General features: G+C 35.3%; 2 protein-coding genes across 2 annotated transcripts in view; both read left to right on the top strand.

Annotated features, from left to right (window-relative positions):
• Positions 1-3,917, top strand: part of LOC307146825 (uncharacterized protein) — an 83,587-nt gene extending 79,670 nt beyond the window's left edge. The window contains 1 exon segment of the mRNA XM_079851127.1: positions 386-3,917. Within this exon segment, the coding sequence (XP_079707253.1) occupies positions 386-661 (276 nt within the window). The 3' untranslated portion in view covers positions 662-3,917.
• A 382-nt stretch (positions 3,918-4,299) lies between these two features.
• On the top strand, positions 4,300-20,612 carry LOC307146839 (uncharacterized protein). The gene is made up of 5 exons (XM_079851148.1): positions 4,300-4,311; positions 4,403-4,488; positions 17,817-18,113; positions 18,210-18,242; positions 18,502-20,612. The coding sequence occupies exons 2-5, from the start codon at positions 4,413-4,415 to the stop codon at positions 18,759-18,761; spliced, it is 666 nt and encodes a 221-aa protein (XP_079707274.1). The 5' UTR covers positions 4,300-4,311; positions 4,403-4,412; the 3' UTR covers positions 18,762-20,612.
• The last annotated feature ends 400 nt before the right edge of the window (positions 20,613-21,012 follow it).

The following is a 21,012-nucleotide window of genomic DNA, read 5'->3' as shown; positions in this document are numbered from 1 at the left end:
GGTTTCTTCAAGCGTCTTGGAGACATTGCCGCAGTTCTTCTGGATTTAGTCTCAGTTTTTTCTGTTTCTTCATGTAATCACAGACGGACTCAACAATAGTGAGATCAGATCATACCGGCTGTTTTCAGTCTCCTTGAGCATACAAAAATCTCACTGGACCATTAACGAGTGTTTGGAAATGTAAAGTGATATTTCCTACTAACACACTACAGCAAAATATATAAATAACTGACATAAAACCATTTTTTGGGGTGAAAATACTAGCATGCCTAGTACTGTTGCACAGTACTGTATATAATCTCCCTGATGACCCATTACTGCTAAAATGGCTGCCCACAATGCAATGCACAGTTGAATGTTGATAAAATGCCTCTCTCTCTGTCAGAAAACACGCTACGAGACGTACAGCATGCTCCTGCGGGCCAAGCAGCGCTGCGGGGGCGATGACCTGTCCGTGTTCGAGTCCATGCTCCTGGAGGAAGGGGCGTTACAGAGAGCTCAATCCAGTCCCACACTACAGGACAGCAGTCTGACCTGCAGCACCAGAGACGGCCCGAGCCCGAGCCAGACCAACACCGCGTGTGGCCCGCAAGAGCCCAACAACGGCTGCTCCCGCGGACAGGGCCAGAGACACAGCTACCGGCAGGCCGTCCGCAAGTGAACCCGCGGGAAGCTCGCGTTACCGGAGAGGAAGTGAGGTCTCTCTCTTTCCTGTGTGCGCCCTCCTGCTCTGTGCCATCAGGAAGTGGTGTTGATTCTGACTGAATCTGACTCTGTGATTGGCTGATGGGTGGGTGATGTCACAACACAAGGTGCTATGGAATCTGGTCGGGAGAACGTGTTTCTCGGAAGGGAATTACGAAATGCATAAAATGTTCCTTTGCCTTCTAGTTCTCGGTTTCTTCTGCGACTTTTCGCCATCCATCGCACACTACCTAGGCCTGGCGCGCTTAAACATCTTCAAAACCATATAAAAATACCATATTGTCGGCAGGTTTTTAGTTTTGCATCCTTAGAATTAACTCATTTGTTTACAAAGCATATTCACGCGACGAGATACGATGCCTGAGAACGACGTCTAGGATCGGGAAAACACAATGCTTGTTATTTGTCATACGGGCGTCTATTTTTGCGTGGCGTTTAGAACCGGTAGACGAACAGAAAAACAGGCATCTGAACTAACTAGCCCGTATGCAACTAGTCATTTCTACATGTTGTTCTCCAACATTAGCAATCTGTAACTGTACAATAATGCACAAGGACATCATAGTCACGAAATACACCTTTACAATCCATCCATTTGCACAGCAAAACCCTAAAAACGCCTTTTGCACTGAACACTAAGTATTATTACACTGCAGAACTCATTTGCTTAATCAGTATTTCTGTCTTTTTTTCGATAAAAATATGTAAACGTCCTTAAAATGAGACGAGAAACACATTTTGTGTATCAAGTCTTGAATTAAGCAGATTGATTTTCCTCTACTTTTTAAGCACAAACCCTTGCTAAATTTTGATTTATGCATTAAACTCTTTGCGGAAAATAAACTTAATTCAAGATATTATCTCTGAAAACGCATTAATATGCAAAAGGATGTTTAGATATTTTTAGAGAAATAAGCAAGACAATATAAAACGTTTGAGAAAATGATTTCTGCAGTCGAGCGAACGCGTAAATTTTGTCTGTATAGTTCATTTCTTGAATATGCTCTATTTTAGCTTCTTGTCCTTGTCTTTCTGCATTATTCTCTTGGCTGAATGTTGTCTGCTGTGTACGGCATGGCTGACTAGTGACAATCTTTGGTGTTTTGGAGCCGGTAGGAGGCACGCGGTGTGTAGTTCACGAGTCGAACGGACCTGTTACCCACGCAGCGCACTGAATGTCATCTTTTTCCTGTTAAATGCAGTTAGTCAGTGTTTAAGACGCACTTCCCCTTATTGCTTTCTTATGTAATCGAGGAAAGAGAGTCTGTATATGCGCAAAAATATATCACCTATATAAGGAATGTTTTAAAACTTATAATGAATGTGGTGTGTCAAAATCCAAACTGCCACATGCAATATTCAGCATAGGCCTGTTTGTGTGATCAACGCATATGTGGATGTTTAAATACACGGCACGCGGCTTCCTGTGACACGATGACCAATACTTCGAACGGGTGCTTGAAACCCTTGAATGTACCATGTGTTTCACCACGGTGAGGAGATTCTGGCATCACATTTCAGTCTCGAGCGTTGTTTTTCTTTCATGGTTCCTTTTGCAGATACTGTGTGGTGTTTCAGTGGTGTAACAAACATTTCTGGGTCTTGAGTCGAAACTGGCGTATCTTACTGTTACAGTGAGTCTAAAGGGCAAAAGAAATACAAGAGGTCTAAAAGTAAAAGTAAAATATGAGTCTGTTTATGAACTTTGTAATGTTGTTTGGGTGAATATTGTAAAAAGAAAAATCATGTCCAAGTCACATTTCACCCCAAAGTCAAAGTAAAAAAAAAAAAAAAAAAAAAGATTTTTTAGGACCATTAGGTATATTTATTTGATATTGACATTATTTCTATGACAATTGCTTAACATTCCATCTCCAAATCCTAGTACTTTAATGCATTTATTTTGCAATAAACAATGCTTATTAGATTCTGTTTGCTCTATTAGAGTGACAAACATGCTGTAGTAAAATTATTTTTATTGGCATTGGCATCACACACACACACACACACACACTCACACACACACACACACACACACACACACACGTGATGCCAATGGCAGAATATACAGTGCAAAAACCTTAATGGTCCTAAAAAATAGGCTCCATCATCCAAAACGTGTTTTTATTGATTTGGGGGTGAAATCATGACCTGGACCATGACCAGTTTTATAAGATTCACTCAATTCCAGAGTTGATTTCGATGATGAAATCTGCTGTTGTACCTATAATACAGTACACCTTATCAATACAGCGCTGTATATCCAGAGAGCATGATGTTGAATAGTCTTGTGCGTTTATCGGTGAATATAAAGTGGGAAAGCCATTCTCTGCTCAGGTGTCATGAATATAATGTAACCCTTGCAATGCATTCCTCTACCAGCAGAGAGCGCTGTCTCCAGCCATTCTTATGCCGCAAGCACTGGAACGATAGTAGAAAGACCCACTGACGCATTGCTGGGTTTGTGTTTGTATACATATTTATTTGTCATTTTGTTTACTTTTCATGTAGACTGAAGTAATGTGTCTTGGCGTAACCACTCGTCTGGTTACCTGTCGATTTATTGTCTGCTGTCTCTCTAATTCTGCACACACACACACACACACACACACGATGACAATGAGCGTCTGTCGTGTCCTGCTATGATGAAATCAGTCGTCTCAGACCAATATGATTATCATATAATACTATATTTTTATTTAAGCAGCACCTGAATGTACATAAACAGCATGAAATTCTTCTTCTCTCATCTGCATCTTGTGTCTTGTTTGTTCTGAGGTGAATATATGCATCATTTCTGTTGTTGGTTGAGTGTCGTCTGATGACTCTTGGTGGAGGATTGCTGCTTGTTTAAGCTTGTTATAATTGTAAATGAGGACAAAACTGAAATTGTTATAGAGTGAAAGTGAAGGAAACACTGAGATGTTTTGTTTACTTATTATTTCTCTGACGTTTCTTTATTCTTTCACTTTGTTCCTGGTCTTTCATACAGTATGTGGTTCGCTTGTAAAAAGTTCTGTAAGGACCGTGTTTGTACAGCCTCTCTTTATGATGGCCTAGAATACAGAAATAAATAACAGACTATAATGAAATGCACCAAACTTACTGTGTGAAGTTCTTGATTGCATAAAACAGCAGAAGTAAAGTTATTTAAATCAGTTCAGAATTGTTCATTTTACAATTAGTGGTGCTTTACTTGATTTCCACATTGTGTGAATTATATTAACACACTGTTTTTGAGGGGTCAGCGTTTTTAAAGGTGTTTTCAGGATGTTTAGTACATGCACTGACACCCCAGAGTCAGATGATGTTAGGTGGGATTATGTAGTGTGTGAGTTCCTTTCACATAGCCTATATTAAAAATAACAAATATCATAATGCAATAAGCATTAAGCAACCCTATTAGTTTGACGTCAGTTCAAACATGACACTAAGCACACTGCACCACAGGTTTTGTTTTTTATAACTTTAACCGTATCCGTTGAAAACCAGTACGAAGTGTCAGGTAGAGCCAGGACAGGAAGTGAAGTCATTCTGAAACTTAAACCTATGTATGTGCTCTTGTGACTGTGGAATAAACTCGCACAGTGTGAAGACATACAGGCTGTAAGTGAATCCTCTTTAAAGTCTTTATCTACTCTCTAATTTGTGGTTCCTCCTTATTAATTCTAAAATGCAAATGTCTTCTTTATTGCAGAAAAAAAACCATGAGTGTCAGAAATGCTGTGCAACTGTTGGTTCTGGTTTTGACATCTACCACCATCTGTCAAGTTTATGGTGATGGTAAGATAATAAACTATATCTAAGATAGTGTAAATCATTACACATTTAAGTGAAATCCATCATGTTGTTTCTTCCGATTAATGTTTTTATACTCAAGCTCTTTTTTCATTAAATAATGTGTTCATGTACTTTAGTAAGAACATCGTTACATTTCACATCAATATATCTGATTCAGATGATTAAAAGAAAAGGGAAGTTGCATGCAGAAACAGTACATCTATTACAAAACACTGTTCCTGGGAAACAACATTATGTCATAAATATCCTATATTTCCAGCAGTTTTCTTAATTTTTTTTAATTGGTAATCATATAGATTCATCTGTCTTTATTTCTATATATGCAGAACAAGTGGCAAATGTTCATTTAGTCACATAAGCAACCCATTTTTAATTAGTTTGTTTATTCGTTCGCTTTTGGCATTTTATATTTTGTGTTTTATCAAAACTGCTGTATTATACTGGTTTTAGCTATGAATAGTGCACATCATGAGGGTACAATTCATAAATACCGGCAGGATTTTATGGCTAAGAAATCAAATACACTGCTGAACAATAACCAATAACTTTTATTCCATAATATTTTTTCCTGTATTGTCCTAATGACAGTTTTATGATTGGTTTGTGTAGCCTACTACAAATACATTAATTCATTGTGCATTTTATGTACAAAATGTACATGTATGTATCCAGTATGAATGAAACACATCGCCTCGTTTTGGATGAGAATAAAACGTCAGGTCATGCATAGACTATCATGTATCTTTGAAAATAAGTCTAGATTTATTAATATTGGCTCATGAAACCTCTAGTGAACACACTTGCCCAAAAATATGCGGGGGATGAATTTTTGTTTTATTAAAAGTGTGTGGGACACGTCCCTCAGTCCCCCAAGTATTCTATTGTAAGGCTGGAAATTTGCGCTGCTACTTTGAACCAATAATCTGAACAAAAGGCAGTTGAACGATGACGTGTATAATTCAAATATTTATCTGACTCCAATATAATTAATCTGACTCCATTAAAGTTGTTGTTATTCTTTAACCTCTTATTCTTTAAAGGTAAAAGTCTTCCTTAGAACTGATAGGAAAATGTAGGATTTAACCTGAACGTTTAGATAACGAAAGTTATAATCACTTTAGCTTTCAACATAATCAGTGATAAAAGGAAAGATTCTCAAAACCTTTAAAGCAGTTAGTTACAAGTTACATTTAAAGGGGGGGTGAAATGCTCATTTTCACTCAATCTCCTGTTAATCTTGAGTACCTATAGAGTAGTATTGCATCCTTCATATCTCCAAAAAGTCTTTAGTTTTATTATATTTATAACAGAAAAGATAGGCTGTACCGAGTCTTTCCGGAAAAAAACGAGCGTCTGGAGGCGGGTCGTGTGGGCGAAGCCAGAGCCATAGAGAGAATCCGTCGATCTGGGCTTTGTTTATAAAACATTCATCGTCGAAATGCAGGGAACAAACAGCATCCACTGTTCCTAACGCTGGGTTCTTTGGTAAGCTTTCCCTCACATCCAAAAACACACTTTGGAGACACTATGCAGCGCTGCCGATGATTTCCTGTTGAAGCGCGTTGATGTGCGCGGTCTCGCTCTCCTCTAGTCGACGTGTGCGCGGCCGCGCTTTTCAGGGAGAAATGCTCATATAAGGAGTTCCACTCTGATCTACGTCATTAGATCCACGGTCGGAAAAAAAACAGCCGAAACTTGTACCAACCCGGAAGTAAGATTTTCGGCACAGAAATTCTCCGTTATTCGTCCAAAATATTTTTAAAAAACTTTGGCCATGTTAAGCATGAGAATCCATCTCTTTAACACTGTAAACAACTCTGAATACATGAAACACCATTGTACCCCCCCTTTAAATATACAGACAGTAGAATGGAACAACATACTGTATAGAAAACTTAGTTGTAACAAATAAAGCACTGTCATGCAGAAGAGGCCGTAAAAGTCTTTCTTGTAGTTTGAGGTTATGCACCGGTGTGCGGGAGTGGCGGGGTTAACCCTCTGGGGTCTAAGGTGTTTTTGGGGTCCTTGAGATGTTCTGACATGCCCTGACATTTGTGCTTTTTTCAGTTGCTTTATAAACATATTAATGGCAAAGGTGTAATTACACTCTATTTAGCACAAACAGGGCTACCATAATATGTGAGCAACATGTTTGTATTTTTGAGAGAATAATGTTTATGCATGGTTATTGAAAAAACTAAAAATGAAAGTTTCTGAAATAAGGCTACAGAACACATACTAAATATGTTTCAACAAGACTTTTGACTAATGCATGTCGTCGCCTAGAGTTTTTTTCTTCAAAATTATGTGAAAATCATCCTGCCTAATCATTCACATTGTTAAAAAGGCTCTCCAATCTGTATTATAGTTATAAAAGAGACACTAATGCCCCCTTGTGGTTAAATACATATTAAGTTAAGATACAGAAGATGTGCATTAACGGAACAGTCTAGCTATTGGAGCGTGGTCTATTGCACATACACAGAAGAAGTTTGATGGAGTTATGCTGCTTGTTAGATCGATTCTACAGTGTGCGTTCATATACCAGTGAGTAATCTTTTGTTCAGTTATTGATAACCTCTTACGAGTTGTATTTCAAGTATTATTATGTTGATGTTAAATCTGTAATTTGATATCTTTTGATGTTATGACGCACGCATTTGTTTATTGCAGCGTGTATATTATCTGAGGTAAATACATGTGAAAGGGAGTTCAATATCTATCTGTGATCATTTAATCTCAATTTCTAAGTAACGTGGAGTATGTATATAGGATTATTTATGATAGAAAAATGATATTTGATGATTATATAATCTCTGGACGATCGCTTTGATTGAGATCACGTGTCTGTGAACGTGTCGCCATTTAATCTGTGTTATTTGACTCGGTCCTTATGTTACTTGATTATATTTTGTATAGTTGGGAAATATTGAGTCATTGCATGCATAATATCCATAATAGTAGTAGTTTGTGAGTACTATCAGCCGAAATTGATGACTCTAGATGTTACAATGATTGGATAACATAGTACTATAATGCTTATGTTCTTCTGTGCATATAACCATATCTGAAACATGTTATCTTGAATATGTTATAATTTAAATATTGTTATTTATATTTCATTTAGAACCACTACTGTTTGAATGTGGCTGCAAATTACCATTAAAGAGATAAACGTCTCTGACCGGACGTCTTGTGACTGCTCATTCTCCACCAGAACATAATATAGTCACATTGATTTAAATTTTGTAAAACACTTTTTGTTTGGAAAGGCAATATGCAAGTGGGCATAAACGATCCAATGACACCATCATGAATATAGAGTGGTTCACACCTGAGGAGACAATGGGGCCCGCATATATAATGATCCTTTCATTCAGGTGTGTCACTGAGCCACAGGAAAGAATGCAAGGACAATATATATATTTCCAACTGTGAACCAATTTTATATATATATATATATATATTGGAATAAACACTATAACATCTTAGTTGATGACTTTATTTTTGACAAAACATAATATATATATATATATATATAACATATGAGCAGAAATTTGCAACATTATAAGCTTATTTGATGTGGCAGTATTTTACAGTAAAAACTTTATATGCTATCCGATTTTTGTAGTCGATTTTTACTCATCTCAGTATAGCAATAGAGTAATAAGCTGTTCATTCATTCACACACAGAAACGCGATTCATATTTAAACAGTCTTTTTGCGTGTACAGACACTTGCGATTAGAACAAAGCAAATATAGAACTGACCTATTCCTCAGCCGGATCTGTTGCTCCTCGAAATGAAACTTCCAGCACTTCTGAGGTAAATTTTCCAGGATTATTATTAAGATAGTATTATTCCTCACAGCGTCGTAAAGTACATGAGTCTGAAAGTGAACTTGCGGTGTGTGTTATCCAGCTGATGTGGGCGTTCACAGGTGTGATCGCCTCAAATTATTTGCGTTTGAATAGCATGCGCTCTCTGTGGGCGGGGTCACATTAAAACATAATGAGCTGAGATGAGAACGACTGACATCTTTCTTTTCATACATATTACATAAACTGAGAATATTTGTTTTTTATAAAAAAATACTTCATTTAAAAGAAGAGAATTCAAGCGTCATGCCTGTGTGACTGTTTGACTGAGTATTCGCTGAGTTAGTTCATTTTCGGACGTGTTTCAGAATGGACTTAACTGACAGAGAGAAAGCAGAACTCGCATCATGTTTATTTTTCTTTATTTGGTGAAAAGCACAACACTTTGTTTTTATTGTGAGTATACATAAAAAAAATACGCACTTAACAGGATCGATTGATGAAAAACACAAGTATGTAATCAACATTGTATTTTGAATCTCTTTTGCACTGATAAGGAAAAAAATGAGCAGATCACGCTGGCGTGATTGCCGACCCCAGGGGGTTAAAGCCTTTCTCCTAGATCAACAGTTACTTTTCCTTCTTATACTGAGCAAAGCATTGTTAAAAATGAGTGGAATACCAACACCAAACCGACCGACAGGAAACCAAAAGATGAGGCAAATGGGTGGAGATCAAGAGGGGGAGAAGAACATTAACATTCTCCTCAATGCATGTTTAACCAATAGTACCAAATTGTACATTAGGATACTTTAAAATCTCTATTAAGTTCATCACCACCATTCATTTCAGTTTATAGGCTGTCAGATGAGACCAAACATGGCATAGTTATACATATTAGAACACATAGTAAATAAACAGTATGTAGTTGAAAGCATATGTCCTGTGAAGCAAATGGTACAGACGTGTCATTGAGGTGCAAACGACTCTGTCTCTCCCGACAGAACCATCCTGTGCCTAGAGTGTCCCAACAGTCCTGAATCAGCATATTGATGAAATCCCTGCACTAGATAGGCATTAGCAGCATACTGTGATGATGAAGGCCATTGTGCCACGTTTAATTCACATGTATACCTTTAAAAGGCTTTTTGAAGTACTAGGGCAGTAAAGAGTTCTGCTCATATTCGCTCAGCCCTACACTACAGTATGCACATAAGTTGCTGTATTATATGATAACTGTTATTTTTCAGATGACATCAGTGTAAGCTGTGAGAATGTGACTGGAACTGTGAGGAAAGAAGTAACTCTCAACTGCAGTGTCTCTCTGAATAACTCTGAATGCTGCATTACAGTGTATAAGTTTTATTACTCTGAGAACAAGAATTACTCAACAATCTGTAGAGAAAAGTTTCCTAAAGGCTCCTGTGAACAGAGAAACAGCTTCACATGCAGCTTCAGTTCAACCACAGCAATGACAGAACAATTCAGATTCTTTGTGCATACAAAGGGTGGATGGAAAGACACAGAGTTCACTGTGAACATAACAGGTACAGTATATAATACTGCTGTTTATAATTCAATAAATGTTTGCAACTGTACTTTTATTTTCAATTCTAACATTGGTTTAAAATCTGTTAACAGAGGCCAGTAAACCAGAAACTGTCACTGAAGATCCTGGTAAGGAAGATATTACATTGTATTATAATTATTTATTATTGAGTATGAATTCAGGTTACTTACAGCAAGCTCTTATACAGCAAGCTCTAACTTCCTGCTGTTGTTATATAACAAGAATATCAAGTAGTAACATGAATTGATGTTCATGTTAATACAGAATTCATGTACCATATTCATATAATTGATTGTTATTTACTGACACAAATTACTATAAAAAAGGAAATTGGTCTTCTGTCACTTTTCAGAAATAATCAGAAATAAATGACGTGTTAAAGGATGCTTAAAGTCCAAGAAAGTGTTCAAATATTGATCATGGAAGAGTTTCCAAATAATGACCTGATACATTTGAATTGTAATATAATACTGTTGTTTATAATTCAATAAATGTTTGCAAATGTGCATCTATTTTTAGTCTAGTAGTTTAAAAAAATCTTGTTAAAGCTTCTGAACATCAAGTTATTGTGTATATTTAATTATAATTATTGATTACTCTAGATCAGTGATTCCCAACCCCCGGTCCCCGGACCGTTGCCGGTCCGTGGACCCGTTAGTACCGGGCCTTGAAATATTCCTAGAATAATGTTTATTTCTTTTTTTCTTTTTTTTTTTTTCTTTTTTTTTTTATAATAATAATAATAGTCTTTTTTAAATGCTTTTTAAGTGCTATGACGTCATGTTATTTAATCCAAAACCTAAACAATAAATAGATTAAAATGTGTTTCTTTGAGCGCCTTGCGATTGCTTTGCAGCGTCATATCTGAACGGACTGCAAAAAAGCGCGCTGCACCTGAAGTGACAGGGAAGTGGAGAGATGAGCGGGCCGCCATATTTTTTTTTCAATGGCTAATTTCATTGCGGACAGTTCTGGTAAAAGGAAAGGCGATGACCAACTCGAAAATAGAGAGAGAGAGAGAGAGAGAGAGAAAAGTCAAGCTTCATAAATACAATAGGCCTACCTCATACATTAGGAATGGATTTACGACAACAGGCGATTCCGTGGCGCCAAATCCATCGTGTGTTATTTGTGGTGAAAAACTGTAAGCTGGTTTTCGTTATTTGTGAAGCAGACCTTTTTAAATTTCGTTTTATTGTATCCTGGAATTTGTGTGCATTGTTTTGGATGCATGTTTTTTATGGATGCTCAGGAAGAAAAGCTTGTCTCGTGCACAGCTACAAATATAGTAATATCAATAAGCAGTTCATGCTCACATTAAAATAGTTTTGTTCTCATTGGTCTGATCTGGTATTTTTTGTTAAAGGTTAAAGCTTAATCTCTAATTTTATACTTTTAAAAATGATTGGCTGAAATCACTGTGTGTTTGCTATTGTATTCTGAAACTGTCTGACTGTTGAAACTGGCTCTTATTTTCATACAATTAGCCTTTGTTGTCACCTGTTGGTGTGTGAAAACACTAAGTTGCTGTTGAAGTGATTGTCTTTAGTGGTTCTGGAGAGATTTGACAGGTGAAATGGACTGGTATTTTCATACAATTTGCCATTACTGCCACCTGCTAGTGAGTGAGTGCTGTGTGAGTTGCTTTTGAAGTAGGCTAGACCTACAGTAATTGTATGGCAGAAAAGGGAAACATTTTGTGAACTGGTCTGAAAGTTTAAAAAGATTGGTATATTCATACAAGTAGCCTTTGTTGCCACCTAGTTCATTATATGCAAATAAATGATAGGCTGTTACTGTTTTACACAGTGATATGTTCCAAACGATGCATCTTAAAATTGACAACTGGTCCCTGGAATTTTTTTATGAATATGCTGGTCCCTGGCACAAAAAAGGTGCCAGGGACCAGCATATCTAGCCATATCAGCATAGCCATATCTGCACATGGCTAGATTACTTATATAGACAGAAAACTGTTCTTTAAACCAGCTACAAATAAATGATTGAGGCCTGGTTTCACAGACAGGGCTTAGATTAAGTCAGGATTATGCCTTAGTTAAATAAGGACATTCAAGTAAATGTTTTAAATGTGCCTTTGGAAAAACAAAACAAAAAAAAACATAATGGTTTGTATCTTGGACAGAGAAAAAACACTGATATATTTTAAGAAATGTCAGTGCAAATTGCTTTCAGTTAAGACGAACATGCATTTTAGTCATGGTTTCCATATAAACATATCAGAGTGCACATATATCAATATGCATGCATGTGTCAAGAAATCAGTTTGACCAGATTCTCAGCAGAAGAATCATATTGTGATGTGATGGAGAATCTCACTGTCTGATAGGCTGATATTGTGAATTATGATTTTAATAGTTTGTTTAATGCAACTTTCCAGAGAAATTCTGCGAGAACGTATAAGGAACATCTCAAGACACCGCAGAAGATGGTCTGCCTTTTAAAGGATGTCTTCAATACTGATTTTGTCTTATACATAGTCATATATACAGTATATATTAAAATGATTTTTACTGTAAGTATTCTGTATTTGCAGTTTTGTAATAGTGTGAGTACTGTGGTATTGTACAGTGTGCCTTATTGTTAAAAAACAATGTGATGAATAAAGACTTCTCTGTAAAGATGAATATCTGGAACATGGTGATGATGGGTAAGTTATACCAGTGAATCTAGTGAAGTCAGTGAAGAAGAGACACACAGATGATCATTATGCCTTATTTATTTGTGTAAAACTAGTGAACTAAACTTATTCTGCGAGAAATCTTTAGACATTTGTTGTTAAATGTTGGATAGAAATATAATTATTTTAAATGGTAAGCATATACAGTAGATTTTAGTTAGATTTTGGGACTAGTTTTCCAAATTCTGAGGAATGAGTTGGAGCTACTGTATTTATATTTAATTATTCCATAAAAGAAATAGTCAATTTTGAGTAGAACTTCTGCGAACCCACAGGCACTATCTATTTAGAAAGATTGACCATAAAAATATATGGGATATATAATTATAAGGGAGCGCGGGGCACAACCTAACGCTTTTTGACTTTCTCAGTTTGTGTAAACTTAGGGTTCGGGGTATTTATTTTTTCCCGCATTAATTTCACACGTCTAGTACAATTGTGTGGTTTTGTTTCATTAATACAGTGTACAAAAATGTCTCAACTTACCCCAAAAGAATGGAAGTGAAATGTGACAACATGCCCCATATATGTGGTACTTTGTAACATGACCATATGACAGATTAAAACGTTATCTGATAATAAAAAAAATTATACAAGACAAACCAAAATATTTTCTCAATAACATTCAATTAGTAATTTTTTGTATATAAAATAATGGCATTTTTTAATAATTAAAAATAAACTCATTTTTGAGTTTGACAACAAACACAGCCATACAGCATAGTTCAAAACAATAATAATGAATAATTTCTAAACATTGACTCCCAGTCTTTATAGACATTCTTCTCATGGTTTCGCAATAGAATTCATAATAGAACAGAATAGTTCTAATAGGGGCACATTATAGTGTTCCCCACCTGCACAACTGGGATTTAAACCCGGCTAGTGTCTTCTGCTAGTGCTACTTAGCGAAGCATTAAAGAACGATCTCAGCTGTTAAATAACAGATGGGAGATTAAAATAATATCAGATTTGTCTAACTTTAAATAAACACAAAAAAACAGATGAAAATTTTACAAAAGAAATGTACTTTTGCTGGTTAAATAAATGTTCAGTGACATCTTACAAATATCTTACATTAGCCTATATATAATAATTATTTTGTCACATTTTTAGCATCAGTTCCAGTGGCCTCCACAGTATAGTGCACATCAACAGTCCTTTAAAGGATGTTCTTGTGAATTTGGTGACAGATAATACTGTAGTAGATTATAGGCCTACTATACTATAGCCTATTGATATATATTAAATATAGCCTACGATTATATTATATTACATATAAGATATAGGCCTATATATAACATTATATTGTATAAAAGATTGTGCATAAGACTACATTACACTATACTGAAGTGTAGTGGGGTTTTGTGTGTTTGCTGTCTTTAGCTAAATGCAACAAGCATATGAAACCAGAACAAGACTGGATACCAGTACGAATCTAGACAGCGAACTGCACATGCATGGCAGATTAAGTCCTGCTTGTATAGCTATTAGAAATTAAAATGTGTGTTTGAATTACAAATGTGTTTGCTTACTTCGGTGTTTTTGTCACCGCCTCCGTGTTGTGACATAAGCGGTGACGTTAACAAAGGCGTGACTTAGTCAGTCGGGTCTATTTGTGATGGCGGAGAAGACTAAAGTAACCGACAAGCTAGTTTCTCCCATAAAAACACCAGAAGAAGAAGAAGAAGAAGAAGAAGAAGAAGAAGAAGAAGAAGAAGAAGAGTTAATCCCTTTTTCTCAAAGCATTCAACTCAGCGAATACAACATTTCGAGTGATGATAATTAGGAAGTTAAGAAGCCGAGTAGGTGAGCATATCTAGACTTTTGAAGGGTAGTTTTTAATGTTACAAAAGCTTTCCATTTCAGATAAATGCTGTTCTTTTGAACTTTCTATTCATCATAGCATAATGTGAGTTCAGCTGATGTGTTTTAGTCCTGTTTCATGAGCAGCGCGAACTAACGTTAAGCGATGATGTTTTTCTGTTGTCCAGCAGCATATGAAGGCGATATTCTTCCCTTAAGCGACCACTTTGGTCAATTTCTGTTGTTTATATTATACATCAAATGAGTAAGGAATGTCGCCACTGAATCACAGTAATTTTGAAACTGAAAGTGAAAGTTCATAAATTCACTGGACGAAGACAGAAACAGCAAGTCAGATAGTTAGCGCTAATAGTCACACTTAACACAAATCTCCTCTTTAAATCGAAACTGTGCGTTTCTATGAATTGAAATGTAAAAGGCCTATGTCTTTCGTTGTGTAGGTGATTAATTGTTTTACCCTGTAAACCAAGATACGCTCTTAGGCCTACATGAAATGCTCGTTAGATTGAATGAATCTATAATTCAATGTATGGCAGTCTAGGATGGTTATCACAGTTACAGTTACAGGTCTCGGTACAGGTTGCAGTCTACTGAGTGTTGTTACACGATTTGCTTTTACTGAACCCAGTGAAGATACTGTATATATATATACAGTGCAATGCATAAGTGAATACACCCATGCTAAAGTTGACTAAAAAGAGGAATAAAAAATCATATTTTGGAAATTGAACTTAATGCCTTAATTTAAAAAATTAGGAAAAATCCAACCTTTAAGGACACCAATTTTCTTTGTGAATGAATAATGTATCGTAAATAATTAAATGTTCTTCCTTAAAATACATGGTGCATAAGGGAGTACACCCCTATGTTAAATTTCCATAGAGGCAGGCAGATTTTTATTTTTAAGTATTTATTTATTTTATTTTATTTTTAGGATACTATGCATCCTGATAAAGTTCCCTTGGCCTTTGGAATTAAAATAGCCCCACATCATCACATAGCCTTCACCATACCTAGAGATTGGCATGGTTTTATTTCAGTTAGCCTAAAAGCTAGTTTGATTTGCATTGAGAGATGATCTTATGGAAAGTACTCCATGCCAATCTCTAGGTATGGTGAAGGCTATGTGATGATGTGGGGCTATTTTAATTCCAAAGGCCAAGGGAACTTTATCAGGATGCATAGTATCCTAAAAAAATTTTTTTTAAAAATACTTAAAAATAAAAATCTGCCTGCCTCTATGGAAATTTAACATATAGGGGTGTACTCACTTATGCACCATGTATTTTAAGGAAGAACATTTATTTATTTACGATACATTATTCATTCACAAAGAAAATTGGTGTCCTTAAAGGTTGGATTTTTCCTAATTCTTTAAATTAAGGCATTAAGTTCAATTTCCAAAATATGATTTTTTATTCCTCTTTTTAGTCAACTTTAGCATGGGTGTATTCACTTATGCATTGCACTGTATATATATATACACACTACTGGTCAAAAGTTTTAGATTGGTAAGATTTATTATGTTTTTAAAAGAAGTCTCTTCTGCTCACCAAGGCTGCATTTATTTGATAAAAAACAATACAAAAAAACAAACAAACAAAAAAACAGTATTATTGTGAAATATTATGACAATTTAAAATTACTGTTTTCTATTTTAATATATTTTAAAATGTAATGTGTTCCTGTGATCAAAGCTGAATGTTCAGCATAATTACTCCAGTCTTCAGTGTCACATGATCCTTCAGAAATCATTCTAATATGATGATTTGATGCTCAAGAAACATTTCATTATTATTTTCAATGTTGAAAACAGTTCTTTGATGAATAGAAAGTTTAAAAGAACAGCATTTCAGAATATTTTCTAACATTATAAATGTCTTTACTGTAAGTTTAACAGTTTAACTCATCCTCGATTAATAAAAGTATTGATTTATTTTATTTCTTTCCCCCAAAAATAAGATTGAAATTCTTACTGACCCCAAACTTTTGAAGGGTAATGTTTAATGTTACAAAAGCTTTAGATTTCAGATAAATGCTGTTCTTTTGAACTTTCTATAAAAAAAAAAATGTAAAATGTGTATGTATATATATGTGTATGTATATATATATGTGTATGTATATATATATATATATATATATATATATATATATATATATATATATATATATATATATATATAAATATCCTCACTGGGTTCAGTAAAAGCAAATCGTAAAAGCAAAATATATACCTTTCCTATATTTCCTTTAAACTCATGTTTTAGGTCTTATATATTGTGAACATTCATCCATGCATCTCAGAATTCTCTCTGGTGACATATGCAGGATTTCTCCAATCATTTGGGTTAGGCTCCGCCCCTGCAATCTCACGTCCATCTGCCTCAACTTCTGAGTGCCACGCCCACATCTCAAAGTTAAATATAAATATAGCATCTACCCTCACTGAGGTCCATTCGTTTGCACCTCATCTCTCTTTCACTTAAAAGTACTCACTGATCAAAGACACAAAACAGTGCATTTAAATGTTACTATGAATGGGAAAAAGTGCAGTATGGTGGAATAACCCCGCCTTATAAATAAAAGAGCCAATCACAGATTGGTGAAGTCATCACTCTAGTTGCTATAGAAACAGTCAGCATCCTTCTGGTCCAGCATGAAATATAAGCTTTATTGGTGCTATTTGAGCAAACAACATTTATGGGGCAGTTTATGACATGTCATATTTTGTTGCTGATTTGAAATATGTTATTTAAATGTGAGTATGGCAAGTTTTTGAGATTTCAGGATTTCCCTATTCAAATAAATAGGACTTGGTCTTGGATGCCTGAGAAAGATGCCCATGGGAGTTGCAAATATGGCCGCTTTTCCTTGAAAGAGACTTTGTTTGCCCACAGCTAGTGAACGCAGTGAATGATGAATGACGTGACTCAGTGAATTTTAAAATGAGTAACAAATGTACAAGTATACCAAAAAGGAATCAAATTTTTGACCTAGATGGAGCACAACTGCAGTTTCACTTCAGATCTAAATGTATGTCATGTGTTTTTGCAGAAGCTCAGCCATGGGTGTTCGTAATGTTGTGCTGATGTTCATTCTGGTTTGGACTTCCACAGCTGCTGATGGTAAGAGAATACATTCTTCTTGAATTCTAAACAAGTATTTACTTTCTGTATTATGCATAACTGACTGCAGTATGTGACCCAGAGTCACATGGTAGATGAAGAGTTTTAGACGAGGAGTGTTTGGGCGCAGTCATTATTTCTGCACTTTTGTTTGGTGATGGTAATATTGCTGAAGCAACACATTTCAACTTTAAATTGAATTTCTTAATATGTAAAATGACAAATTATTTTTCTGTTAATGTATTTAAATGATATAAACTTTTTTTTTCCAGATGACTTCAGTGTAAGCTGTGATGAAGTGACTGGAATTGTGAGGAAAGAAGTAACTTTCACCTGCAGCCTCTCTTCTAAGAACTCTGGATTCTGCATTACATTCTATAAGTTTCATTACCTTCAGAAATATACTGACTCCGACATCTGTAGAGTAGAGTTTCCTCCTGACCCCTGTGAACAGAGAAACAGCTTCACATGCAGCTTCAGTCCAACTACAGTAATGACTGGAGCATTTAAATTCTTTGTGCAAATAAAGAGTGGATGGAAATACACAGAAATCACAGTGAACATAACAGGTACCGTATATAATACTGTTGTTTATAATTCAATAAATGTTTGCAAATGTACATTTATTTTTAATCTACTAACAGTGGTTTAAAATCTGTTAACAGAGCCCCGTAAACCTGAAATCACTGAAGCTCCTGGTAAGAAATATATAACATTTGATTATTGAGTTACTTATGGCACACAGAAAACTGATGTTTAGTTTCTTGTCAGAATTATATGATGAGTTATTTTAGAGATGTTTAGATCTGGTCTGTGTGTCAAGAAATCAGTTTGATCAGATTCTCAGCAGCAGAAATGTTTTGTGAAGTTTGTGTGGAGAATCTGACTGTCTGATGTTTGATAGGATGAAGTTGAGTTTATGATTTAAAAACTATTATTTTAATTTCACCTTTTCAGATATAAATGCACAGCGAGATATACTAACAACAGTGGAGAGTCCTGGAACAGAAAATGGTTTTGGATCTAAGAGCACTGTCATCTCTGCAGTTACAGGCTGTTTTATCTTCATCATCTTCATCATCATCATAATGACAATCATTTACAAAAAGAAACCAAACTACATCCAATCTTGTGGATCCCAGAGGATGTTTCTGTGCCATAAACATGATGATAACAACAGCAATTTCCAAGAGCAAAATCCAGAAGATGTGCTCTAATATCACTGACTGCAGTATGAAAGATTGAGTTTTGTTTGACTTTTAACCCTTTCATGCATGAATTATGATAACCTCAGTCAGGATTTTTTTCCTATGTTTTTATTGCTCTTAGGACATGAAAAACAAGATTTTTTATTTTATTTTTTTACACATTTTTCTGAGATTTTCAGATGTCCACTTGAGTGGACAGCATGCGTTTATGGTTTAAACTGAAGAGATACCGTATTACAGTTTTTCTCAATTGCTAAAACACAATTTCTGAAACCTTGCTCCATTTTCTGAAAACATTAAACACAAAACCTCATCTTCAAGCACTATTTACAAAACCTCTGACTCCTCTTGCAAAATGAAACTTACACCTTAAAACAGTTTTACCTGTGTTCAAAATCAAACACTGCTCAAATCATAGACAAAGTGATCAAAATGATATACACTACCAAGCAGTCAGTAAACAATACACCAAAAAACAGAAAACACATTGTTCAAAACATCTTCTTGAAAGATATCTATGAACTGCTATTCTGTTTGTTGACTTACCCGTGACACCTTACTGTCCCATCAAAAAGACATACTGTATGACTGCACTTGATAAAAGAAAAACAAAAAAACAACAACAACAACATATAGTTCTCAGGGAGAAGTACATTTTTAATCTCAAAACAAATTTCATATTTTTCCGTCATTGTCTTTTGATGAATAAAAACATATTCTATCATAGTAGCTCAAAATTGATCAGAAATTACTACTCTGCTTTGCTCTTTGCAAGTTTTTTTGTTCTTCCTCCTCCATGTACCCCTATTTTTACAGTACTGTACCCTGCATCTCACAAACTTGTCCTTTGTCTCTGTGATACTGTAATTCTTGTTCTTTGTTGATATGAACCTGCAACCAGTCAAAATCTATTGAGCAGTCAGTGCTGTTAACAAATGGAAAGCACAATGTTCAGGGCCATACCATTTGTTCATTGTACAGTATACACAGCCTACAATGCACTGAACTACAGTATACAATAACAGGGACAAAAATCAAAGGAGTAAACATGTGATCAGTGTGCTGCTGCTTGTCTTTGGGCTGGGCCAGGCCAGGCCAGAGCACTTCCTCGACATCACAAGCAATATTGTCCCTCCTCCATTCTTGCCCTCCTCCCCTTTTTTTTTACCTACAAGAGTCTCCTAGGATAGAAGGAATGGGTGGATATTCCAGAGAAACTTGGCATTTCTGACTGACTATTGGCCATCTTGGTTTGGAGAGGGAAAAAATCTAAACATAACTGCTTGCCACTTGGTGGCAATGTATAGGATGATGCACAAGAGTCCACTGTAGAGGTTGATGTGCAACTTTGCCATAAAAATCCATGCATTTGCAAAAATATGCTTTTTGAATAGCTGTCCACTGTAGTGACCACTATGTGTGAAAGGGTTAATGTGAAACTCACCAACTCACCCTGAAGGGAAATCTAGTGACAATTACAAGTTAGTTTGTGGTAATTGGTGATGTAGGAATATAAAGTCAGAAAGCCGATTTCTGCTCAAGTGTTATACATATATGAATATAATGTATTAGGAAGATGCCTCTCTTAAGAACAATGTGGATTTACTTTTAAACTGTAACATATTTAAATATAAGTTTAGCATGTGCTGGATGATGATGCGCCAGCCAATGTGTTTTAGGAAATAACTAGAGACATTTGCTAATCTTTTATAGCACAAAATTACAAATATTAAATTAGGGTTAAGATGATCCCTACTGGATAAACTTTTACATAATTTATCATTTACTTTTGATATAGTTCTTATTAATATGTATATATTGTTTAAGTGGCATTAATGTAAAATAATAAATCAGCTATTGTATTTAAGATTTTATTTTGACATTTAGTTAAATAACTGAATAACCAATGACTATGTGACTAACCAATAACCAATGAGAATCCCAGTAACAGAGATTAATCTGAAAGGTAAAATTATTCTATGACTTATATACATGCTAATGAATATTTACATATTTAATTGCCCATATTTTAATTGAAGATATGTCATAATAGAAACTCTGAAAGCGAATTGAATGATTTCACTCAATTAACCGTTAGGTTTTAATAACAGCAAAGATGTCTGAAATCTACATCTAATAAACGTAAAAAAATAAACCCCATTAATTACAGTAAGTATTAAGTCTAAACATAATAACACAAGTAACAACATGCCAGTTATTATCTTTTTACGTCAAAATATAAACTATAACTTTTACTCCA

The sequence above is a fragment of the Squalius cephalus genome (assembly GCF_949319135.1).
Source record: "Squalius cephalus genome assembly, chromosome: 19".
In the NCBI taxonomy this organism is placed as follows: Eukaryota; Metazoa; Chordata; class Actinopteri; order Cypriniformes; family Leuciscidae; genus Squalius; species Squalius cephalus.
This window is presented reverse-complemented; position numbering and strand designations above follow the sequence as displayed.